Source organism: Coregonus clupeaformis, chromosome 24, assembly GCF_020615455.1.
Source record: "Coregonus clupeaformis isolate EN_2021a chromosome 24, ASM2061545v1, whole genome shotgun sequence".
Classification (NCBI taxonomy): Eukaryota; Metazoa; Chordata; class Actinopteri; order Salmoniformes; family Salmonidae; genus Coregonus; species Coregonus clupeaformis.
Window position 1 is genome coordinate 36,826,008 of NC_059215.1, and position 27,711 is coordinate 36,853,718.

General features: G+C 39.4%; 1 protein-coding gene across 3 annotated transcripts in view; it reads left to right on the forward strand.

Moving 5' to 3' along the window:
- Window positions 1-5,221: 5,221 nt before the first annotated feature.
- The window catches only part of LOC121538216 (paired box protein Pax-7), a 68,878-nt gene continuing 46,388 nt past the window's right edge, over window positions 5,222-27,711 (forward strand). Inside the window, exons 1-5 of one of the 3 annotated variants that reach the window (XM_041846042.1) lie at window positions 5,222-5,447; window positions 5,654-5,742; window positions 6,947-7,182; window positions 7,790-7,934; window positions 8,214-8,342. In XM_041846042.1, coding sequence (XP_041701976.1) covers window positions 5,655-5,742; window positions 6,947-7,182; window positions 7,790-7,934; window positions 8,214-8,342 — 598 coding nt within the window. In that variant the 5' untranslated portion in view covers window positions 5,222-5,447; window position 5,654. Of the gene's footprint in view, window positions 5,743-6,946; window positions 7,183-7,789; window positions 7,935-8,213; window positions 8,343-27,711 lie in introns of all 3 variants that reach the window. The other 2 variants (XM_041846041.1, XM_041846043.1) reach the window with 2 other exon arrangements.

Here is a 27,711-nt window from a genome sequence, read left to right on the forward strand (position 1 = left end):
CCACAATACTAACCTAATTGGCAGAGTGAACAGAAGGAAGCCTGTACATAGTAAAGATATTCCAAAACATGCATCCTGTTTGCAACAAGGCACTAAAGTAATACTGCAAAAAATGTCCTGAATACAAAGTGATATGATTGTGGAAAATCCAATACAACACATTACTGAGTCCCACTCTCCATATTTTCAAACATAGTCTTGGATGATTTGATTTGATTTGATTTATTAGAATCCCCATTAGCCGACACAATTGTGACAGCTAGTCTTACTGAGGTCCGACATATAACGAAAAAGACATTACAGACAAAAGACTTTGCAATTTACATACATTTAAAAACATGAACATGTAGTGTATGTGTGCATCTGTCAGTTACACATACATGTCAGTACATACACACAACAAGTCGGTCACATGGGGGAAGAGGTGTTGTGCCATGAGGTGTTGCTGCATCATATTATGGTGTGCTTGTAATTGTTAAGGACTGGGGAGTTTTTCTGGATAAAAAAGAAATGGAATGGAGCTAAGCACAGGCAAAATCCTAGAGGAAAACCTGGTTCAGTCTGCTTTCCACCAGACACTGGGAGATTAATTTACCTGTCAGCAGGACAATAACCTAAAACACAATGCCAAATCTAAACTGGAGTTGCTTACGAAGAAGATAGTGAATGTTCCTGAGTGGCCGAGTTACAGTTTTGACTTAAATCAATTTTAAAATCTATGGCAAGACCTGAAAATAGTTGCCTAGCAATGATCAACAACCAATTTGACAGAACTTGAAGAATTTTGAAAAGAATAATGGGCAAATGTTGCACAATCCAGGTGTGGAAAGCTCTTAGAGACTTACCCAGAAAGACTCACAGCTGTAATCACTGCCAAAGTTGCTTCTACAAAGTATTGACTCAGGGGTGTGAACACTTACAGTATGTAAATGAGATCTTTCTGTATTTAATTCACAATACATTTGCACATTTTACTAAAATTGTCATTATGTGGTATTGTTTGTAGATGGGTGAGAAAGAAAGTAATGTAATCAATTTTGAATTCAGGCTGTAACACAACAAAATGTGGAATAAGTCTAGGGGTATGAATACTTTCTGAAGCAAGCAATATAACCTTTTTTTTTCTAAGAGGTCTCGAACCCAGGCCACCCCCTTCTATGAAGAACCCTCTAACCACTGTCCCAATAAGGGATGCCTCTAAGACATGTGCTTATTGCCCCAGTATAGTTAGGCACTGTCCTGTCAAGCAGAAACCCTACCCCCTCATCCCTAGACACTTGTGTAGATCTGAAACAAATTGATAGGTGTAAGGATGTGAACAATAGGGTGAAAGCACTTTGAAGTTAATCTCAGCTCTGTTAAAAGTACACTCATGAAAAACGTTTATTGATCATAGTGATTCAGGAGTATCATTAAAATAGGTTAAGATGCCCCATCAACATTAGACCACTGAAAGCGCTTCAATTGCTGAAATAAATTAATCAACTCAATGATGAGAATAGTCAGATTAACCACTAAAAGACACAGACATGGTGGTGTAGCAGGAAGATTGGTATACTATGAACCCAGAGGTTGTGAGTTCACATCCCAGGTGAGGACTGTTGAATTACAATTAGTATATCAATTAACATGTCAAAGTGTTTCAAAATGTGTAAGTTTAATACACTGTATGTTAAAAGCACTGTGTGAGTATCCCTAACCTTGCCAACAGACAAAGAGCTATGAATGGATCAGTGGTTTGCCATGACTGGCTTGTTAACAGTAACAAGGTGGGATTTGTAATGAAACCGTTTTTTTGGTTCCATCAGGCGAAGTCCTGACAACTGATAAACAGAAATGTTCTCATGAAACGTGTGTAGAACAAAAACGGTTCTGCAAAGGCTTCTCCTAGACCTATGGTGACAGCCAAAGAACCCTTTTAGGTTCTAGATAGCACAAGTGTAGTAGATCATTAATATTGTATATTCTGAGAACATGCTATCCACGTTCTGTGTATGTTCTGTTTGACATTAAGGGAATGTTCTCCTAACTCTAACGCAAAAACATGCAACAAAGGTTCCTCAGAAGGTTTTTGCTATCACAGAAAGAATGTTCCCCTAACAGAAAACTGGACATTCAAACATTAGGGGAACATTATGTGTAGCATTACAAAAACGTTCTCGCTGTAGGAATACAGCCACCACTTCCTTTTACATGATATTCTATACACACTCTTTCAGAGGCCTGATCAAACAATTCCCTTAAGGATGCGCTAAAACATTCGAATAATGTTGTGCAGATGTGAGCATGCCACGCTGGGTTGACATCCAGTCTAACCCTAACACGCTGTTGAGGTAGGGGGGTTGGGAGAGAGAGAGAGAGAGAGAGAGAGAGAGAGAGAGAGAGAGAGAGAGAGAGAGAGAGAGAGAGAGAGAGAGAGAGACTTATTTACAGTTTTCAACCATAATGTAGTATTGCTTGGTTTAAATTAATTCCGTGGCTGTACCTCCATCTTTTGGAACATAGTCTCCCTCCAGTGGTTGTTTCATGACATGGCGCTTAAGCCCATACAGATAACTGACATCAATTATTCGGATACCAAGAGTGCACGTCAGTTCTTCAACATGTTTTTTAATTAATTAGATTGGATTATTTGCAAAAAGGCCCACCAATTAAGAATGTCCATGTGTTATTATTAACAACTCTCAGTGTTTCAAAAAATATGGATATTTGAATCCTGCATAATTATAAATGTAGGCCTATGGATAAAATGCTATGCATCGGTGAAGATAGTATATGTCTAGGATGGTCATATTCAAAGTGTGATAGTCAACAGGTGTGCTGGTGCCATAAAACCCGGTGATAGGCATAGGCTACTTTCGCGCCAAACACTCTATGTCAAGTGGCGCGCAGTTACCTCCGCTCCCTCAACCCTGCCACGCGAAATCATGAGGATGGATCAACAAGTCTGGTAGGCTAGACCTAAGAAGACGAATTCGACTAGGCCTAATTCACATTTTCTCTAATGTTTTTGAAAATGTTATGAGCAAGGTATAGGCTATGATAACAACATAACAAACAGGCCTAACTATGTGCCTACTACCCACTTCAGGACGGCTCAATCAGGTAACTGCCGAAATAAAGGAAACACTTGAGTAAATGAGGGATACAAAGTATACGCCCATTCAAAGCAGGCGCTTCCACACAGGTGTGGTTCCTGAGTTAAGCAATTAACATCCCATCATGCTTAGGGTCACAAGCATTTCGCTACATCCGCAATAACATCTGCTAAATATGTGTATGTGACCAATACAATTTGATTTGATGTATAAAACTGCCCAGTTGCCCAGGATTTTGGCTACCATGGCAAGAGATCTCAGTGAAAGAGAGGTCTCAAACGTGCATAGGGGGTTTAAAGGGTGTGTGTATGACGAGATCTCAACCCAATTGAACACTTATGGGAGATTCTGGAGTAGTGCTTGAAAGTGTTTTCCACCACCATCAACAAAACACCACATCATGGCATTTCTTGTGGAAGAATGGTGTCAATCCTTCCAATAGATTTCCAGACACTTGTAGAATCTATGCGAAGGCACATTGAAGCTGTTCTGGCTCGTAGTGGCCCAACACCCTATTAAGACACTTTATGTTGGTGTTTCCTTTATTTTGGCAGTTACCTATATTTTCTTCCATGTTCATTATTGCATGAGCCCATCACTAGGTCTATTTATTAGTAGACTATTTATTGATCGAGGTCAAACTTACAGAATAGGGCAGGCTATAGGCTTATAGGCTATGCAGGTGTCCTACGCATTGAAGTACAAATAGGCTATATGTAGCCTATCCTATCTCCAACTCAAGGCCAGTTTTTTTTTTAACTTAGCCTATGCATGATGCTTGACTTTCCGGGAGGGCGACAGGGCTTTTGTGGTTCCCAATATATCCTACACTGAGTATACAAAACATTAAGAACACCTGCTCTTTCCATGACATAGACTGACCAGGTGAATACAGGTGAAAGCTATGATCCCTTATTGATGTCACTTGTTAAATCCACTTCAATCAGTGTAGATGAAGGGGAGGAGACAGGTTAAAGAAGGATCTTTAAGCCTTGAGACAACTGAGACATGGACTGGGCATGTGTGCCATTCAGAAGGTGAATGGGCAAGACAAAACATTGAAGTGCCTTTGAATGGGGTATGGTAGTAGGTACCAGGCGCACCGTTTTGTGCAACGCTGCTGGGTTTTTCACACTCAACTGTGGCAAGCACTGGAGTCAACATGGGCCAGCATCCCAGTGGAACGCTTTCGACACATGGTAGAGTCCATGCCCCGACGAATTTAGGCTGTTCTGAGGGAAAAAGGTGTTCCTAATGTTTGGTATACTCAGTGTATGTCAATAGCCCCTAGATGTTTTAGTAGAACAAAAACTCGGAACAGAGTCCTTTTTAAATTATTATGACCAACAACATGTGTATTCCAATTAGGCTAATAGTATATATATGGTTTAGTATTTGGTAGCCTATAAGGACGTTTACTAGCCTATAAGGACGTTTACTTTGCCACTTGTATCTCTAACCTAATGAGTTTATTATGAGTTATTGTTATTCGAGGTAAGAATATGTTCCCCGTCACATCCATATGGCACTAAAGACCGTAGAATCTATTGCATATCATTATCATAATTGCCATTTAAAAGCATCATTGATATTATCGGTTCAAACTCGTTCATCAAGCAAATGCAATGAATGTAGGCCTATTAGATCAATGTCTTACTTTCCAAAAGTGGACATCTTCGACTTGGTGTGTTCAGAGCAAACTGGAAATGAATGAGACAGTCATGTATTCTAGTTGTTTTGAACAAAAAGCGTTTCCTGTCTATATTCTCATGCAATTAGATTAGAGATGACAATACACATAGCCTGCGTCTCTAAACCATATGCAACTAAAGGCCTATAGTAAATGAAACAACAAACGACATACTTAAATGCTGAATTGAGTTTACTTCTATGTCCAAAACACACTGTATTTATCTTATACTGAAGAAGAATCACCAGGGCCCAGTGGCAGTTTAATCTGAAAGGTTGTGTTGGTTTTGAAGCGGCATGCAATGAATGGGAAGGCACAAAATGTGTTTTACGTCGCATGCCGTTTTTTGTGATTGGTGGAGAAAGCTTGGCTGTACTCCGCTTCCCCTCATGAATAAAAGAAAGCTCAGACCAAGAGCCTATCGGCGCGCGCGACAACCCGTAGGCCGTGCACCAAAGTTATCACTTAAACTACTCCCAGCCTCCATGCAGACTTTGTCATCAAAAACTAACAGTGCTTTTAGGAAAACGCTGCAAAGAATGAAGTAACCTTTGCCCACTTGAGATTTAAGGAACACCCTCCTCCCTCTGTTCGCACACAGTGTACCTTTTTCGCAGCAGTCCTATTTCGCTCATCCTCCCCACCGTGCGACATCAGAAGTAAGTGTGTTTTACCGTTTTGGGGGGTTTCGTTTTCAGAGATTCGTCCGTTTGGATGAGTATAGGCCTATTTGTCCTTTTTTTAAAAAAAATCTGAGCGGACTGCACTTGTTTTTTCAGCGTCAAAACAATTACCACAAACAAGTCTCGACTTAGTTTAGCCGATGAAATATTGGCCTTGTTTTGCCTGCTACTTTTAACTGTAGAATGCAGTCGTCTTTGCCAGGAACAGTACCTCGAATGATGCGACCAGCGCCTGGACAAAACTATCCCCGCACGGGCTTCCCTTTGGAAGGTAGGTGATGCATGCAATTCACAAACATCTATCATTGTCGAAATTACTGTATCATTCCAAGCAACATTTATTACTAATTTAAAGCACTTTGTTTATAAAAAAAAAAAATGCATTTGATTTTGCCCTTTATCCTCAATCACATTTGAAACAGCAAAATGTTGGCTATAGTTAGACAAAATTAGGCTATTCAAGGACAAGTTAGGCTATTCATTATTTCATACACCTTTGGCCCTCTCCGGAGAGACTTTGTAGACTACAATAGGTTTTATGAAAGTCAAACGTATTTCGCAATGGCCATGTCTGGGTGCTCGATTATGTGAATGTTTATGTAAATAGGCAAACGTGTGAATAACATTTACAGGCACAAATTATTTGCATTGATTAATCGTCCATGGGAGCGTCTCCTAGGCAAGGTTCGTGCTCAAGTAGCTCCAATAAAATCTCCGAGAACACGAAGCTTGCAAGTGATCCTAGATCCGGGATTTGTTGAAGTGTCCTGGTGCTGGAAATAAAAGTAAAATACACATCAAAACGACGAATCAAAGGATTACATCAATATTTGTACAGCATGACGGTGAATAATGAAACCGGACGAAGCCACACACTTCACAGCCTCTTCAATGCCGGATGGGACACTCAAGTGTCATCTGGCTAATGACAAATTCTGCCTTCAAATCAAGCCTTTTTTCCAAAAAGAACTTGTCGATTCTGTTGTAAAATGCCTATTTTTGTAATTTGCAATTTCAGTAGGCTACGGATTCATCCACTTCACGCATTATTGGAAATGTGGCCAATTAGTTTGAATGTAGTAGTAACAGTGGATTTAGGCCTTTATGTTGACGTTTTTATGGCTACATTTCATTTCTGAATAAGATAGCTTATAGGCTACATTCATTTATGTGTATATATAGGCTACATAAATATAGGCCTAGCCTATATAGTGCAATAGCCTTCCACTAGGTCGTATAGCCTTATAACATTTAAATTAGGCTACCACATATGCATATTAGCCTATCAAAAAATCTTCGAATGCCACAAAAATATGCTAAATATTCAGACATAAAGCCTATAGGCCTAAAGATCAAACAGCCATCATAATTTGCACTGTAAAACAATATGCATTCCGAAAAATGTGTTAATGCCAATGTTGCATTTGGCGTGGACACGAAATGTTTTCACAGTAGGCCTTCTTTCTTCTGCACAGTGTCAACTCCCCTGGGTCAAGGTCGGGTGAACCAACTCGGTGGAGTGTTCATCAACGGAAGACCACTGCCAAATCATATCCGACACAAGATTGTGGAGATGGCCCACCACGGTATCCGTCCCTGCGTGATCTCTCGACAGCTACGAGTTTCCCACGGTTGCGTGTCCAAAATTCTTTGTCGGTATCAAGAAACAGGATCGATCCGACCCGGGGCAATAGGAGGAAGCAAACCCAGAGTGAGTTTGAGAAAAGTTCACCTCACAAAACAACAACAACAACAACAGCCGTTATTATTACACGCTAATAGCCTAAAAATATAAAAATACATGTAATATTATTATTATTATTATGATTAGCCTATTCTTATAGTTATTCTTATAGTTATTATTATTATTATGATGATGACTGTTTACCGTTATGGACCTGAGTTTTCACACCACCAAATATTCAATCTGTAACGTGACATCCATGGCATTTCTTGCGGATATTGTATTCCATGCCATGCTTGTTGCGTACCTATTTATTAGCCTGCTATCGAAATTGACAAAAACTTTGAAAAGCAATTTCGTAGCCTATAATTCCGGTGCTTTGAGACTTTGTAGTTTACTCATTTAGAAACAAAAACGGAATTAGTTCATTCAGATATAATTTTTCCAATTCTGCATTCAACCTGTATTGAAGTTTTTTTCTCGTGCTCTTTCTCCTCTTCTTTACTCTTTTTGTATTTTATTTTCTATTCTTCGTTTTCTATTTTCTGCATTGTTTCTGCTTCTCATTTTCTTTCTCGCTTTCTTTCTTTCTCTCTCTGTTCTACTATCGTGCTGCATAAATTAAACCCAAAAGCAGGTAGCAACGCCTGATGTGGAGAAACGGATTGAGGAGTACAAGCGCGAGAACCCCGGCATGTTCAGCTGGGAGATCCGAGACAAGCTGCTGAAGGACGGGGTGTGTGACAGAAGCACAGTTCCTTCAGGTGAGGCCTCATCTGGTAAGCAACCCTTTTTACTAGTGATGTTTGCTCATATATATTTTGTTCTACTAAATTAGTTCTCCATAATAGTGGTCGATATGAAACCATCAAAAACATTATGTTGATGAAATAGTTAGAACTACCCCCATAGTTTTATGTCGGCCAAAAACAGTCATATAGTGTCACCTGGACTTAATTGTATTAGGTTATTATTTCGATTTTTAAAAATGTGGTTTAGCCTGTCTGTAATGACTATGCAATTACCCTAGGCCTACCTTGTTTTTCTTATTCTTGTAGTGAGTTCCATTAGTCGTGTTCTGAGAGCTCGATTTGGGAAGAAAGATGATGAAGAAGATTGTGATAAAAAAGATGAAGATGGAGAGAAGAAAACCAAACACAGCATCGATGGCATTCTTGGCGATAAAGGTAGGCTAATTTAATTGGATTACATTCGCGTTTTAAAACACCCTCTTATAGGTCTATGCACAATATCCTATGTGCTCAATATGTTGCAATATTTTCTTCAGCATTGTGTGTTTTGCAGGTGTATGCCTGAGATAGTGTTGCCTTCTTGTTCATGGAATATACTTCATTAATTTAAAACGGACCTAATTGCTCTTTTGCACACATTTGTGATTTTTTTCGTGATGTTAAGCTGTTTGCCAATACAAGCTTAACTAGACCTGCTTAATTATTTATATGAGCCTTGACGGAGGGTATTTGTGACTGCATTCATTTGCACAACAGACTCCTTTGGTGCTGGTAAATGGTCCCTTGAAACGGCAACTGACAGATGACCGATGTGACAATCAATATCAATTACGACCAGCAGGTTGCAGCCATTCTTGATCCTGGACATTAGCCTATTTAGGTAGCGCGTGTTTACTGCTTCATAGCTGGGTATTCTCATAGGCCTATAGGCTAAATAACATGTAGCCTAAAATAAACCGGAAGCTAGTGATTTGCTAAATAAAGATGAACGTCCCCCAATTGTAGCCTAATTCGTTTTTTTTATTAGGATATATATTCATTTGTGTTTAGGCCTAGGCCTATTTGAAAACGGCTTATTATATGTGTTACACTTTTTAAGTTGTCATTTTTTGGGTCAATTTTAAACATATATATTTTTGTGTGGAATATTTAGGCTACAATGAAGGGTTTTGTCTTTTGTCCTGGCGCTTTTTTGAGGGGACCTCGGTATTATCTAGTCAAAATACATTAGATCCTGTGTCTGAAAAAAGACAGGGATTTCCAAATGAAATGATCAACCATTTTGTAGCCTATCTGTTGTTTAAACGGTCGCACAAAAAGCCTTTCTCTAAAGCGACAGCCTCTCTAAACTTGAAGATGAACTTCAGTTTTCAAGACTTCCACTCCATTGAAGGCAAGGATTCTGAGGTACAAAGGCAAAACCCTCCAAAGCAGGGCAGCGAAAGGAGGAGTGGGACGTTTTTTCACACTAAAAAAAACGTAAAGAAAGGGGGAGAAAACTTTGGACAAAAGGCCAAGAGGAGAACGAAAGGCGAATGAATTATTCAATCCACCCTGCTGGTAGATAGTTTTGTAATATTATAAAATCGTCTGTTGGAATAGATTAAGCAATGGAGGGTGCAAAATGTGTTTGGATTGTTGTTTGGAAATGCATATGCTTTTTGGAATCGAGCTATTTTGTGTTCTAGCTGAACCCTTACTGATGTTTTCTCAATGAAAGGGGTGGGGTAAATGGGTCTGTAAGTGAATGTAGACTAGCCGATAACATACTCTTAATTTATTTCACAAAGCCATTAATTGATAGATGTTTATAGTTTGTTGTCTATGGGGTCGTGTCATGAAATGGCCTGTGTTGTTGGTTTATCTCGAGCATGAAGTGCCTGCACCTTGTTAGTAAATCTGTACATAACTGACCAATGGGACGTGACACCAGTTCATTATGGACTACTGTTTGTTTTACGTATCGCTGTGTGATAATGTCGTTTGCAGACAGAACGCCTCTCCATGATAGCTCGACTGCCGTGTTAAAACGGGTTCCACTGCCAACAATTGACCCGCCAACAATTGACCCGATTCAGGGGCCAGCGGGTGCTGTAGTGCTTTTGATTAAACCACAATTCTTCGTTAGAAATCTTTAGCCAGATTGGCTTCAAACCACGTTGTCATAGGCCTATTTGTCAGTAGCCTAGACCATGCATACACCGTGTGAAAGTGACTATGATTAGGCTGTATAAGTTATGGATTGATGGCCTATAATTTACATTAACCCATAGGCCCCATTGTAGCTTCTGTGTTCTTTTGGAAATTAAATGGTCTCACAAACCCTCTGTAAATGTTTTGCCCACGTTTGGCTTTTGATGGCGACATGTTGAAACCAGGCTACCAACTGTCCCATTTTTTGTTTAATTCTTAAAAAGACTCATCTCTGCGCTTGTTTCATTCTATCATCCGGCTGGCATTTAATAATGTTAAGACTTATTACAGCTCGTAATGAAACCGGTGTCTGTTGAATGGGCGTCTGTGTTGGAGAGGGGTGTAATAGCTCGCAGGCATGGTAAGAAATGTATTTATCCCCTATCAGCCCTCACTCTTGGAGTTTCAAGCACAAACGTTATGTTGAAGGGTTTTAGAGCAGATTAAATTGAGCCTTTTATTTCTTTTCACTTTCATCTCTAAACGGCCCACTCTGCAGCTAGCCCCAGGCACAAATTCATGAGATTTTAGGTTTCTTTTATAGGCTATAGTTGTCGAGATTGTATTCATATATTTATTTTGTTTTATTTCATTATTATTTGGGGATTGCATTGGCGCATATAACTCTTAACATGCCAAACTCGAATCTGGTGATGGAAATATCAATTTTAAGTAAATTGTACAGTTTATATTGCAAGCAATTTCTAGATGCATAGGCTTATTAGAGTACAGCGGGGGTGGTTTCGCCAAACAAGGGGTCATCGTGTTTGAAGTCTGAGCTTTTCAAAAATAACCGCTGCTGTCCATTCAGCTTTTTAAGTTGACTGCTAATGTTTTGGGTTTTGGGGGAAGAAAAGACTGCAGTTATGCACCGTAAAATAGTAGACCTAATGTTTTCCATGCATGCTGATATTGACAGATTGCATTAGAACGTATTTAAACACTGCGTGAGTGACATGTTTGCCAAGTTTAGAAGGAGACTGCTGATAGTGGCATACGTTGCCCCTTCCAAAGAGCTTATGTTGAGATGTAAATACTTATGATATGATGTTTTGTTACACTAGAGTAAACTGATTATAAGGTAATAGTCTCAATATACATTTACAAATAGATTGTAGGCAATTATGATCAAGATCAAGGATTTATTACGTTATCATATCAATGATTAAAAGATTGCATTCAACCGTTATAAGGATATCTGCATTGCTCATCCCATTGGCATAGCTATTGTCTATGGTCGATGAGTGACCTAATTTCAAATGATGCATTGGTGCTGAGAAAATGCACACCTAAATGGTGGCTGGAAGGAGTGTATCAGTCAATTCATAAAGAACAATTGGTTTTGTTTAAACCAACACGCACCATCTTCAGCCCTCATGCGTGATAGGGGCAAATGGACACTTGAACAAACGGTCGGATTACCTGAGGTTCTCAATCTAATCAAACAGGGGCCAGGCGGGATTTGTGACTGTTGGGAGTGGGATCAGAGGAAATGATAGAGGCCACAAGGAGATAGCGAGATGTCAGTCAACCCCAGGCCCCAGACACGGCCTTTCTCTGTATTCGATTTCAAACGATGTTTAATACACGTCTTAAAAGTAGACATATAGCCTAGCAAACGCGTTTGGAAATGATAGATTGGCTATACCGACAACTCAAAGAGCGACCGAAAGTACCCATAAACGCATGATATAAATGGTCTACTTATTTAAATGGTTATAGAAATGAGAGGAGCTATTGAGCCACATTGAGGAGTCATGCAATACTGAATAAAAACAAAAGGCTGCCATATTACATATTCCGGAGCATGATCTGGCATGTGTGCTGCTTTTTCTCCGAGACAGTTGTAGAAAATCGAAAATTATATTTAGGAGTCCGAAATAGCCTAAGCTTCATTGAAAGAAAAAGGATGCCTGGATGTGTCGAAAGACCACTTCAAACAAATCCATCTAGAATGGTGAGAGAGATTTAGTGAAAGTATGGGGAAGTTATTTAGCTATTAATAAAAAAAAATGTCCTCAGGCATCGAGAGTGACTCCATCTGCACTTTCTCGCAGCTATTTGAAATTGAGGGAGACCCAAATGTTGGGTAGAGATAACACAATCATCACAGCCTTGGTCCTGTGCAGAGCATCAATGTATTCAACTCGGATTAACCTCCCCTTTTCCCCCTCGCTGCCTCTCCAAATTTCATTGGAATTTACATGGCGAGATTTTTAAGGAACATAGCCTATAAAAAGCAAAAAACAACAGGCTGCGTGAAATATTTTAATAGCAGGGGGGGTTGCATCAGCTGCCATAATAATCACTAATAATAATGATAGCCCAATAGACATAATAATAATAATAATAATAATAATAATAATAATAATGATAATGATAATAATAATGTATGCTGGTTTTATATATTTTCATATAACAATTATTTCATTGTAATAGTATGCTGATATTACGACATTCTGCACACTCGTACTTAAAACCTTTCGATTGGGTAGGCCTATCCGTGACGAATGCAGTTAATGTTGATTGCGTTTCTCCCTTAAACGTTTCAAGACAGAAATAATAATTATATGCCATTTAATTCCACTGTTGGGGCAAGAAATATAGTGTTTTAAAGGTTTAAGAAATGTGCATGGGTAGGCTATAAACCCGTCGACAAGAAAGAACTCTATTACACGGAATCCCGATAAAACAAGTGACATAATTCGTGGAACAAATCAAATTAGCCAAACCAGCAACAAATGACCATAATTTACTATTTAAAAGTATTTGTTAAGCAAGTTGCATCTCTTTAATGCAAGGAATTATAAGATACCCCATTCATCCGGTGAACTAGGGGCCTAGTGCTTTTTAGGCCACATAGGACCTATACTAAAAATAAACATGGGGAGATGTCAAAATCACTCATTCCCCAAACGAGATTTAAGAGGCAACATAATTCTTCTGTAATTTATTTAAATCAGTTTTGTTAAGCCTGCTTCCTTGACATCAAACAATATTTATATACGTTCATTGAATAAGGGGTCATGGTTTACATGCTTTTGTGCATCTTACAGGCAGCCCAACACCTTCACATTCCCCCAAGAGCATTCCTTAGAATTTATTTAGATGATCATTATTTAGCAAGAAACCCCATGGGGGGTACTGCAGTAAATTAGTCTTAGATTAGGAAAATGATGTTATGAGGGCGACATATCTTTTTCCCTTCTACAACTTAGGCTATAGCCTACATCAACATCACAGCAGCTGATTTAGCACATTTTCTAAATGGACAGGGGGAAATCTTACATTGATGACACATTTTGTTCTGTCAATTCATAAGACATAAGACATATTGAGAAAGAACGATCTTAACGTAAGCCTCTTCATCACGTCGAATATTAATGTGCAATTATACCCCAATGCTCGGGTGACCCGCTAACCTGAGGCAGACCCTGGGGTTGTCATGAAGGGGATTTCGTGTTGTGTGTTTCAGACATTTTAAGAGAAGAGAGGAGGAAGAAAGTAGGTGAGGAAAAGTAGAAGCGGCTAGAGGAAATTGAGAGGCTTATAGTCTTTGATCCTTGGGTGCTTTTGCTTATCAGAAACATTTGTGGTGACACCACCACAATGGGAGTTCATCATATTACAGACTGCCAGTGCTGCTTTCAAGCCTGCCTGTCTATTAATTAAAGAACTTTTGCCATGTGGGACAGGGCCTATATGGGCGCACATGCTACCAGCAGCGAATACTTCTCGAATCTCTGGTGGGTTATTTAAAGGGACAATCTCCCTTTTTGGGCGACTTAGGAAAATTCCAAGGTCTACTGTAGACTACATGGGGATTTTTTTCTCCTCATATAAAGGCAAGTACATAATCCTTTCCTGCTCAATAACTTTAAAGGAATTAACTCCCCCCTTCCCAAACATTCACCAAATCTCAAGGTGTAGAACTTTCACATAGTTATTCATTTTACTTTAAAGTAGGCTTAACTGTCCAGTGAAATCTCACTTTTAAAAGTTCATATTCTGTTAACTCATACCCAAATAATGCTGTTGACTCGTCTTATACTCGTATTTGTGGTCAAAGCATAAATTGGAGATAAAACACTTTTAAAAAAACATCTCAAACTTGTATCTCAAACAGACCATTTAAAAAATGGAGAATGATGTCATCCTGCCTCATTGGCTGAGCTGGCCAATCAGTGGTCTACTGGCATAAATATTTTTAATGACCACACCATTCTATTGTTGGAGTATGCCAACACCATTCCAACACAGCAAAGCTGCTTTTTAACATACTTAATTGCCATTTATTTTAAGGAAAAGTATTTCGCTCATATTCTAATTAATTGAAATTAACACTGGACAGTTACTTTAAATTGATGTATAATGTTACATTTAATTTCAATGTTTCATTGACATCAATTACATTGAAAAACAGTTATAGTTGGTCGGGGTCAGGGATGCACTGGGCAGCTTGGTGGGGGACATGGCCCTGCAAGATCTGAGGAACAAATCGGACAAACGACAAGGGAAAACTCCTGCTGACACCAATAAAAGTATTGGCCTCCGGGCTTCCTATGTGGTGTCACAAAAAGTGTTTTTGATACCACGACTCGCCATCAGTCTATTGTTGTACGCTGCCCATAAAATTGGAAGGCCAAGGAACTCTTGTTGACCCCAAATGAAGACCGCTCATCAGTTTATGAGGAAATGGGCTTATGTCTAGTCGTGCATGGTCATTCATCAGATGTACAGGACTATATGCCTTTTAACTATGAAAGTTAGTTAATATGGCCTATATTAATATCTGATATTGAATGTTTAATTCAGTTGAAAACATGTAAATACATACGACCAAACTGAAGCACAAATATTCTCACTATTGTAGTAAGAAAATATATAGCCTAGGCTACTTGTTGATTTTCCTTCAATTCTTCATCACTTACAACTGCATCAATGGCGTCTTTGAGAAAACAAATATATAGGGGCTACTAAACTGGGAAGCGGTTTTGAAAGAGAGAATAGCAGCCCACTTCTTTGCCATGGAGTGTTCAGTAGCCATTCCTTAATCCTGCTTTCATTTTGCCGACAAATGCCAAGAATCTTGTTTGGCGACCCAATGGGAGACTGATCAGCGAACAAAAGGGAGGCATTTCACAAAGCAGAATGAGCAAAGTGAGGTTCAGGGCAGTCAGAAGCCTTGGGCAACCATTAAGCTCCGTTTGCAAATGATAGCCAATGGGACAAAGGAAAACACAAAAATCTTAAGCTATACAAATATGGCTAAACAAATGGATTGACAATGTCACCAAATTGATTGACGGTTAATTGAGCCTTTGGTGAGATGCATGGTGATTTTGGAGATGTCTTATTGTGCAGGGTCATCAAGGGTGTTTTGTCATATTTGAAGTAGCCTACTTTACTGATGGGGCATTTTGGGGATTTCTCAATAAGATATAAAATCAGTAAAGTATTGCACCAAACACATAAAGTCATCGAAAATGACATGACACCTACCGAATGACCATTGATGGTGCAGAATGTGGCGGGGCTCAAAGGTGTGATGTAACGGTTCAATATCGAATCAGGATTTTGGACTATGTACTTAATTTAGAAAATAGGTCTGGATCATATCTTTGAGTAAAACATGTTAAATTAACATCGCCAGATTCTACTAATCTATATTTTTTTGTCAGTTTCAAGTTACATCATTAAGACCAGGCATGTATCCTACAAAGAAAATCAGACCAAATAACCACCTACAGTAAAGCCTATGAGTGTTGACCACGCAATAAAGACCAGTGGTTTCCTTTTCGTTTGCCTGTCTGCTGTGTTAACTTGATATTTTGTGCATGACTGGTTTATTATACACCGCATGTGTGGGGATTTGACAGCGGCTCCTGGGGTTTGGATACCTTCAGTTAAATCCAACTCATTTCGCTCTCTCATGTAATTCATCCGGGGAACCTAGGGAGACGGCCCATGGTAGGAGAGGTATCTTAAACCCTTTCATCTTAGCCTATAATAACTGGACCATAACAAGCTCTCAATGCTCAGGTTGAAACCATATCATCATTCCATGAGATCATACCAGCACAAGGTTAATTAAGGTAGAGACTGCTGAGTTTACCTAACATAGTAGTTAAGACCGCCTACCCTTTTAAAGTAGCCTATAGTAGCCTATAATTTGGTGAATAATAATAACGGTATATTTATTTAATAACCATAGAATCATTTATAATAACATTATTATTATTATTTAAAAAATCTGTAAAATAAGCATTTTGCTGCACCTGCGATAACATCTTTAAAATACAATTTTATTATTATTATTATGTAAATCAAACCGTTATGAAAGAGGGTTACACAGTGTTTGCCAAAAGGATCATAATACAAAGGTACTGCATATGATAGAATATTAATTATGTATTGATAATGCACGTTTTTGGGGAAATGGTTGCATGTTGGGATGTCGTAGCTAGCTCACTCTGTGCAAGTTAATATTTGTGAGTTTGCTGTGGCCCATTTCCAAGAATGTAGATCAAGTTGAAAGTGACAGAAACAGGATTTCAAGAATTGAATCAGAGAGGAATGTTAATATGAAATGTTCTCTCACACACCAATGGGACCACGTGTACTTTTGACCAGGTGGACCTGTAATGAATTGTAGGTATAATGACATCTTAGTTTGTCTACACAGGCACAAGAAAGTCATTCTACAAGTGTATTTGTCTAGGATTCGACTCCCTAAAAGCAAACCCTGTTCAAAATGCACCAATCCATTCTAATTGGGTATGAAATGACCCTAAATATATAGAGATTATGCAACCATTAAGCCCCTACATTTTCTTCTAAAATAAACCTTCAAGCTGTTGAAAGGTATGAAAGTGGATTAATGGTTCTTTATAAGTCTTTGCATTAATGTAATTTGTGCCACTTATTTTACATGCCATCGTAAAAAATATACGTGAGAATATATTTAACCAACTAATATTTAACCAACATCAAATCATTTATGTTCACTTTAATGAAAATGATGTATTTTTACCCCCTAAAGTTATCATTGTACACTCAAAGCTATAGTTCTGGAGAGATTGAGGTTATGCACTGTAGGCCCTAACTATCTTGCTAGGCCATGTTAAGTGTATGTTGTTTGCCCAATCATTAGTGTCTGTTTGCATTATATATATGTACTTTCAGGAAAACACAAGTTAAAGTTAGAGACTCATTGTAGGTTGTATCCAGGTTGTATCTATGTTATAGTTCATAACTCCCTCTGTTAGTGTCAGTGACCAAGGAGCTAAACGTCAATTGTTTGTTATTTGCCTTTTAAAAGCCTGCTTTGTAGCTAAAGCAGCTTTTTTGGTTTGGCCTGAAATCACCCTGATGTGTGTCTACCCACTCAGTCTATTGATATACAAGCAGTCACTTAAAAAGGGAGAGAAAGAAAAAAAAGTGAATGGGGATAGAGAAACGTCTGTTATTTTGTGTCTTTGGCCCCGCACCATTGGCTATTCAGGCGAGTTGATAAACTCCTCCAAAAGTTTATTAAGGGGAAGGAAACAATACAAACCAAAGGCTTCAAGCGAACAGGCTGACAGTTTATAAACTAGCTTCCATTGAGCCTCAAAGGCAGATGCATGAATACCTTTGAATGGGCTCCCTCAAACTGACACAATCGAGCTAGACAACAGCCATGTTGAAAAAGGAGTTTTTTTTTCTCTTCGGTGCTGCTGCGGTGCCGATTGGTATTTCCATGCATTAATGTACATCTGCAGTGGGAAGGCTCCAATCTGGGGGTTGGTTGGTTGGTCTGGTCGAGTCAAAGCGTTGGTTTTTGCTGATCTTTTTGCTTGTGTTTGAAGTAAAGCCTTGTGTTCCGCACGCCCACTCTGGACAGCAGGTGTCACGACACTGAGAGAAATATGCTAATCGCAATGAAAAAGAGAGTGAGGGAGAGAGAAACGTTTTACTTATGCTCCCTCGCTTTTTCACGGTATGAACCGGAGCATTTCTCATCCACATGCAGGTTGAATGGGTGATAAGTGGCTTTTTGCGATGATGGTATTCCTTTCAGCTAAAACAACTTTGTTCTCAGTCCAAGCAGTAGTTCCTGCTTGCCAGATCAGTCAGTGAGTGCGTTGGTTCGCTGTGGGTTCAGTCGTTGAACATAATTGCAAAGAAAACACTTCTCTTGAAATTAAAATTAGGTTTACCAGCCAGAACCTTGCTGAGCAGTGACTGTAGAATCAACAACCTGAGGAAACGCTGCTCTTACGAAATGCACACCCTAAAGTTTCTAAACCCTCTCAACCCCGGCCATTTACCTCATTGGGGCCTAAGATTTGTGAGTGTATCCAGCCCAGACGCAATGCTCCCTAAGTGGGCACCGCCCGGGAGAGGTGACCCTGGACAGCCTGGGGAGTGTCTGAATGCACTGCGGACCCAGCCTATAACATCCACCCCTAGCAGGTGTCACAATTAGCAACACAATCAGTCTCCCTGGACCGTGGTCATCGGGCGTCTGTTCAACCAAGCCGTGTAAGGCGGGCCGGATCCAGGGGGACAACACAAGGGGGTACACGGAGAGCAGGGACAAGAATAGGGCCTGATTACCCTCTGAAACTGCTGTTAGAGAGGATGACGTCTCAGGAATCAAAAGAAGTGGAGAAGAAATATCAATACTTTGTTAGTTTTCCAAACAGAGACTGGACAGCCCCCTCGGTTACACTCCGCTCCGCTTTCTCAATCACTTGTTGTTTATATTGGCTGTCAGTGCCAACTGTTGCTGTTATTGTTATGAACATATTGGCGGTGAATTGGAAGTTCTCTTTGTGTACTCTGAAAATGTCTTTATTAGGCTATTGTCTGGCTTACTGGGCAACCTCCCTGTCTGTTTGTTTTATGGAGAGATGTTGTCATGGTCATGTGGAGAGCTGACAGTACTGTGTTGTTGGGTGTTAAAGCCTGGGGACAGCCTTATTGGTGTCCGGGTTTGAGTCCGTTTCTGTTCAAACTGATATATATATATATTTTAAGAAGCCTCTCTTTTCACTACCACAAGAGTGCTCTCCTTGAATCCTTGGGATCGCAAAAAGGGGTTATTGAAAAAAGATGAGTGCTTCCTAACGCTTTTTAGAAGCAGTGGGCAAATGTTGCATTAAAAACAATTAGAGTATTACTCAATGTGATTGATATGTTTTGTGCCGCTGTCTAGTAATATAAACATACTGTACTTATTTTGGATGGTGTCACACCACTATAAATACCCATATAAGTGAAAACTATTCTGTGTATATTGTCTGGATTGTCAATATTTATTTTAAGATACTTGTGAGCACTTAAGTTAATATATTTCCGCTTGTGCTGTTTTGTGTGCGTCTACATCTCAGTGGAGGAGCGTGGGTTGATCAGATAGGAGTGCAAACAGGCGTCTCAAATTAAAAGCTTTTATTTGACTGTAAACCTGTCCCTTAAAAATCTGCTGCTTGCTTATGGAGTAGATCACTTGCTTTACTAGACAGACGTAAAAGGACGATGAAACTAAGGTAATCAACACCTGTCTGTGTTCTAGGATATCTAAACATTGCCACAACAGACACCCTAACCATATTGCATTTTGTTTGTGGGTCATTTTAAGTGAAGTAGAACATTTTTACAGATGATTGTTTTAAGCAATAAGGCACCAGAGGCACTATGAAATGGCATTGTTCGGCCCGAGGCAAAGCGGAGGGACAGTCAACCCATTTACCTGTGTCTATATTCATTACATAGCACTGACTCGTGTGCCTTATTGTGGTTATAAAAAGGTTACCAATATTTTCAAATAACAATGAGTGACATGTGTTCATTAAAAACATTATTTTGATACAATTTTCATAAAATGTAATTCTTCCACTAGAAGATATTGTCCGGACAAACATCTGGTCATTAGTTATTTTGGTTATGTTGCTACAGACGCGCTAAAGTCGTAAATTATTTTTGCATTGTTGCTTTGTAAAAGGATTGGTTGCCCGTATTTTGTTGTTGTTGTTGCTATACAGGCTGACTAACGTTCTTGTCACTTGCTAGCTAGCTAGATAGCCAACTTCAGCTAACTCAGTCACGTCAAACATTGAACCTGGAATGACAGTACACTAGCTGCATTGTTGTTTATTTTAGCTTTTTTTCTACTTGGATAGTAATAATAATAATAATAATAATAATAATAATAATAATAATAATAATAATAATAATAATAATGACGTTGATGTGTGATTTCACCTGGCTCAGAAAAAGTTGTGTCGTCTGGGCACCGTTCAGTATGGTACAGAGATCGAAATTCTAAAGTGAAACATTGTTACCGAGGTCAGACAGGCAGATAGCGAGGCACTAAATGCTAGGCTAGAAGCAAGGGGAAATAATGTGCGAGTTGAGATAAATACAAGAGATGATTTGGACAGCAACGTAAACATGACAATATTCTTATTAAGGCGCAGTGATAATTTAGATGGAACTTCTAGCAGGCGTAGGCGTGCCTGTGTCGGCGAATACAGCATGGCTTGGAACGCTGCTCATCCAAACAACTCATTTTATAATGTTCCTGAGAGCCCTGACTACTTCACAAAATGGTTGATGCTAACATATTTAGTGGCAAAGCTTAATTCAGTTGGCAGGGTTCACAGGTCTCTGTGGTACTGACTTATCCTGGCCTTGAGGCTACAGCCAGGTCATTCTCTGTCCATTAACACCCCACCTAACTCGTCCTCATCATCACTTTTCTCCACCGTAACTGTCTTCGAGGCAGCAGTGAACTGAGATGAACCTTTCTATAACCTAAGAAAATTGCTCCTTTGAAACATTTCTTGGGGCTCACTTTTATGGATTCAATTGACAATTCCCTCCCATTTCATGGCCTAATACAATGTTAGCCATTTTATGAAGGACAAACAAATTTCAGTCAATTTTCTGATTCAGTATTACTTCACAATGTTCACCTATTTATATAAAAAAGTTGCTCTCACAGATTGTATGTGCTCAATTAGTGAGTAGCTAGTCAAATGTCTACCATTCTGTCCAAGAAGTATGTTTAAAATGAACAACAATCCTTTCGGGCTAATTCCACGACAATGGAGGCATGACATATATAATTAAGTACACAGGCATTTTCTCAGTCTCACAGCACTGATTAGTAGTTAACAACATGGTCCAATAGTTTAAAAATCACCATCAGTCCACGCCACTTATGGCCATAAAATCTCCCATTTTCTGCTCCTTAGCAGCTTCACCCCAGAATCTCTGCCCTTGCTTTATTTATATGTGTGTTTTGCCAAAGACAATAAACCAGAGTGTTACAAATCAGAAATTTGCTCTGATTTTTTTTCCACCGACTTTAATAGTGGATGCGGTGGCCAGTGTGTGAACAGCAGTAAGGCAGGCCAGCTGCAGGAGAGAGGTAGGGAGGGAGGGAGAGGGGGAGGCTGTTCTCCCCCAGCTTCAAACAGGGGGCTTGTCTTACAGTTGTAACTAATGGTCTTATTTATGCATCCACTGGCACTCTCACTTCAGGCTACCCCCCCCACACACACACACACACTCACACACACACATCTAACACCAAATTATTTCCCTCTCTTAACACCAAACTCAATTTTTCCATCCAAAATCCAGAATATGCTGTTAACATCTCAGAGAAGTCATTACATCATGGTTTATCTGCCAAAACGGAGTAGTTTTCTGTGTTACGATTCCCACACAAAGTCATTGTGTTCATTTTTATTTATAATTTATTTACACATTTTCTGCCATTGAATTTGAGCCGCCTAAGTGAAAGACAAGTTTCTTGTTCCTGTTTTAGACTTAATTTGACCAATGTTTCACCAAGTGGATATCAGATCTGCTTGGAAAGGACAGCCGCCACACTGTCGATTTTTCATCTTGGTTTTAAAAGGATGCACTCCCAATGGAAAGGCACCAGATCAAGCTCTCAGCTATCTCCCCTCTCTCACATAAACATATGGGTTGCATTTCAAAGCACCTTTTAACCGTAATCTTTAAATAGACTCAACAAGTCGAAATCACTTATTTTGTTTGCAGGGGGAGAAAACCCTCTTCTATGATTATTAATCTGCTTTTATTCAAAATAAGATTATTCTTTGCTCTTATAAAACTTTTGGCATTTTATTTTTTAAGCCCCGAGCTGTCCACTAAGGGCTTGCATTTGTATATCTCTAATATAGCTTTGTCTTGAATATTATATTTCCACCCCGTCATAATCTAACTCTGTGGTTATATTGACAGTCAGCATTTTGTTATTTATAAGGCAGTTTTTTATCAGTAAATGAGACATATGCATGCCACAGCTGGGGGAGAGAGAGCAGATAAAGACTTTGCATTTAATAACCGCTAGTTTGCTAAGACGTAATGCCTTGATAAGGCGGACGTATTTGTGAGGGCTGGATTGAGTTCAATACCAGTTCTATACAACATCTACTGAGAGGACAGAGCCGGGCTACGCTGTGTCCTAGCCTATACAGTGTATGTGTGTGTGTGTGTGTGTGTGTGTGTGTGTGATGATATCCATGATATAATGAATTCTCTGAAATATTAGCAGCATATTGTGGATTTTGGATGGGAAAATGTAGTTTGGTGTTAGGGGTGTGGATTTTAAGCTATGCATGACTTTTCGTTCTGAACGATTGAATTATTCTACTTGGCTAAAATTTCTAAAACACGAACAAATTAAAAATACTGTATAGTTCAACAAAACCTTACAACCTATGCCACCATTCACTGTATGTTTTGGTGTAACTATACATTTTTGTGTGTTTTTACTCAATTGTGGTCATTGTGTTGCAGTCACTGTGGGATGATGGCTTATTTATTGGATATTGGATGAGTTGGATGAATACAGCTTTGTAGGCTACTCTATTTGGAGTGTCTGTGGTTTTTATTCATGGTCCTACTCTCTGCTTCAGTTTAGTTTGGCCTATTTTTTGGATTTGAGGGTGTTTGTTGGGGGATCAGATTCCGATGCCAATTGGCAGAGTTTGCCAGCTTCCCTTTTGTGGCTCTTTCATAATTGTATTACTTTCGCTTTGACCTCAATTAGCGAGGTCTTTATATCAGGAAATGAAAGAGCGCCGTCGGGTACAGGAAAATTGACACCTGCTCTTCAAACGCCAAGCAGCCTTCCTAATTCTGGTAGGTCAATTTAGCACTCTTTCCAATTTCTGTTGACAAAGTTAGCTCAGCGCTTCCTTTCAAAATGGGTGGTCATTGTTCACAGTTTCAATAGCAAATGAAAATGATTCAATTGGAATGGAGGGTTTTTCCTCCATGCAAGTGTGAGTGGTTACACAGCTGTGCACCTCAGGATGACTGTACAGTATGTATTATGTGTGAGGTTTAGATACCGAGATAATATTTGTTGCGAACCACAGTACTCCCATAAGTCTCTAGTACTTGTAATGTGTTTATGATCAAATACTGTACATCTATTGAAGCCCTCCATGTTGTTGTTAAATTACTAGCTCCCTCTATTGTCTCCCATACTTAATTTCAAATTAAATTAGCCATATAGAGGTGCATCACACATTGGGCAACCTTTAGGCTTACATTTCCTCAAGACATACATCTTTTAGGTGCTAAATTCCAAACACTGCTCTATTCCCCCCCTCCCAACATTATACCAGCCCTACGTTCCTGCAACCCTCCTCCACCACCATACCCCACCCATCCTCCAACCCACTTGGTGCAGTCCATGCTCTGTCCCGACCTTTTAATGGTTTAATATGCAGTCAGCACTTAGGTGTGCTGTTCGGCTACGGAGAGTCAATATGTCAGCGTTTATTGATGCCCCACAGAGCTCTGCTGGGTTGTCAGGCTCTCTTTTCAGGGCCAAGCGGCCCCCTGAGGTGCTGTTTCTATTGGACCTGAAAGGACTGGGAGGCCCTGAGTCCCTCACACAGACTCGGTGGACATTCTTCTTCTTCTTCTTCTTCTTCTTCTTTTTCTTTTTCTTCTTCTTCTTCTTCTTCTTCTTCTTCTTCTTCTTCTTCTTCTTCTTCTTCTTCTTCTTCTTCTTCTTCTTCTTCTTCTTCTTCTTCTTCTTCTTCTTCTTCTTCTTCTTCTTCTTCTTCTTCTTCTTCTTCTTCTTCTTCTTCTTCTTCTTCTTCTTCTTCTTCTTCTTCTTCTTCTTCTTATTTTCTTCTTCTTCTTCTTCTTCTTCTTCTTCTTCTTCTTCTTCTTCTTCTTCTTCTTCTTCTTCTTCTTCTTCTTCTTCTTCTTCTTCTTCTTCTTCTTCTTCTTCTTCTTCTTCTCCTTAGTATTACCGCAACCATACATTGAGACAAATGTGAATCAAAAGAGAGAACTTTGAGAATTAACATTATTATTACATACATGAATTTGGTGCAATGACCATTAAGTTGATATGTCATAGGAAGTGAGTCCTCCTGATCCTCCCTATCCATCCTCTCTCGCATCCCATCCACTGTGGTGTTCTGTAGACAGTGAGTACAGTGAACTTAAGATCTCTTGCAGCGAATGGGGGTTGATGCAGGTTTGGATAAATCTAGCCCCAAGGCCTGAGAGACTGTGGAGAAACAGATGCATGTCAGAGATAACGCAGCATAATGGCCTGTTTTTGCAGTGTTTTTCTCTCTCTCTCTTTAAATTGTCAGACAAAGAGAAGGGTGGCACAATGGCAACAAAATGCACACACGCATAAGGATAAACTTGTTCACGAAATAGACAACGACAATACACAGTTATTCTTGAGGAAGGAATCAAATCAAAAAAGCTTTGTAGACAGTGACGCATGGCATGGAGTTATTCAGTTAGCTGAAACTGGTCAATGCTTGTGTAAAACTGAAAGTAGGGCTTGATTGTAAATATACTGGAACTAATATGCTTTTCAGAATGACCCATAATGAGTGCATGCTGCTCTCTGCAGAGCTCTGTCGCTCTTTGTCCCTCTGTCTTGGTCGACGTCCGGGACAAACAAACTCATGTCAACAGTCAACAAACCATGGATGTTTCCCCAATGTTTACATTTACTTTACATTAGACATGTCTCTTGTGGGAACAAACATACGCTCTTGATGTAAAGTCCATGAAAGTAATTAAGGTGTTAAATGCAGAGAAGTACAGGGTATTTACAAAGTATTAATAACGTGCTCATGATACACTGCTAATAATACCCGCACAAATGTCAATACAAAGTATTGATAACATTGTCTCAGTGACATTTGAGGGTGATTGAAACATATTATAAGCTGATGTGTAGGGTAATACAACATGACAGCATGATATGCTGTGCGTAAAAAACGTGTTCTCTAGTATTACAACTAGGGCTGTCAAAGTTAACACGTAAATTAGAGTTAACTTTTGGAATCTTTCACACAGCTAGCAGCTACTGTAGAGCTGTCTGCTTCTTTTGTGGAGCTGAAATCATCTACTATGCGCTCAGCTTTGAGCAATAAAGTTGAAGGAAAACTTCAAACCATAAACACTTTTCCACGCGTTTCTTTAGATAACCAAAAAAACGTAATTTGCACAGAAGTAGCTAGCCAGTTATGTTAACGTTAGCTAGCTAATCAAACAAGAATGGCTGAATGCCTCTAGATTCAACACAATTTATTTTATTGTTTGCTGTATTTTACCCCCTTTTTCTCCCAATTTCAATCTTGTCTCATCGCTGCAACTCTCCGGGAGAGGTGAAGGTCGAGTCATGCGTCCTCCAAAACATGACCTGCCAAACCACACTCCTTAACACCAATGTGTCGGAGGAAACACCATTCAACTGACGACCGAAGTCAGCCTGCAGGCGCCCGGCCCACCACAAGGAGTCGCTAGAGCACAATGAGCCAAGTAAAGCCCTCCCCTAACCCGGACGACGCTGGGCCAATTGTGCGCCGCCCTATGGGACTCCCGGTCACGGCCGGTTGTAACACAGCCTGGGATCAAACCCGGGTCTGTAGTGATACCTCAAGCGCTGTGATGCAGTGCCTTAGACCGCTGCGCCACTCGGGAGGCCCAGAACACAATGATTTTAGTCAGAACAGAACTTCCATTCCATTTAGCTTCTGTTTTGGTTGTAGTTCTTACTCAGGTCAAAAGATTAAAGCAAATTATCCCAATTCTAGTACAGTAGCAGCTTGTGACTAGTTCATGTTGAACATTGATAAGAAGTAGCTTAGGCTAGATCTAATAGCTGTATGATATTTTACATTCACTTTTATATCAGACCTGGCTGTTATTGTCTTAGAATACAGTAGAATATGTTATTGTTGTCTTAGAATACAGTTAATTTTTTTGTTTTCTATAATCAAAATATATTATACCAACAAACCAATGGAAATAGTTTAAAATAAAAACATATTTAATTAGGGTCGAATTGCGATTAATCGTAGTTAACTACAGAAAACCAATGCCATTAACTTGATTAACATTTTTTATCATTTGACAGCCCTAATGATAACTATATATTATATTTAGTAGTTCATTTCCTTTACATGGGTAATTGTACACTATCTTTCTAGACAATGTGTCAATGGCTTTGTGTCACTGAGACTAAAAGAAAGACAGTCATGTTCTGTCTCCCTTTGGACTTCACAAAGAGATGTTGAATCGTAACCGGACGCTATGTGCTAGAACTGTTCATCTAGAAATGGGCGGCAGGTAGCTTAGTGGTTAAGAGTGTTGTGCCAGTAACCGAAAGGTCGCTGGTTCTAATCCCCGAGCCAACTAGGTGAAAAATCTGTCGGTGTGCCCTTGAGCAAGACACTTAACCCTAATTGCTCCTGTAAGTCGCTCTGGATAAGAGTGTCTGCTAAATGACAGAAATAAAAATAGAAATACCAAAATACAGTATGGTCTGTGGCGTAGCAGAGCGTTAGCTGCCTCCTCACACTACTTCCTAACAGGCAGCAGTATCTCCAATTGATTGCTCTTATCACAACAATATGATCCCATTGGGAAACACCAGCCTCCAATATAGCTAATTAACAGGCTTATTTAATTATAGTCAAATGAGACAATTTAGCTAATGTTCGTTTTGATTTCTGTTTCAGATTGATTCCTCAATTAGAGGGAAGGTTGCAAATGTATTTTTTTGTGCAAACATATGGCATTGGAGAATTCTGTGGACCCTGGAGGAGTGTACACACTCCCAGATACTTAATTAGCCTCTAATTTGGTGATAAACGCAGAGCCTCCCCAAAATTGTATCACTCTCCCCAGAAATTTCACATGGAATTACAGCTATCGTTATTTAATCATCCAAATGTCCCCGATCACTTCAACAATGGAGAACTGCCTTCAATTTTGACCCTAAAGTGTTAATGAGATTTGTTTTTGTGTGTGCGTGTGCATCTGTGTATACAGAACGTAGAATGTGATATTTCTGTGCTAAACAGTGCCTTCAGAAAGTATTCACATCCTTTTACTTTTTCCACATTTTGTTGTGTTACAGCCTGAATTTAAAATTGATTAAATTGAAATTGTGTGTCACTGGCCTACACACAATGTTCCATAATGTCAAAGTGGAATTATGTTTTTAGACATTTTTACTAATTAATTAAAAATGAAAAGCTGAAATGTCTTGAGTCAATAAGTATTCAACCCCTTTGTTATGGCAAGCCTA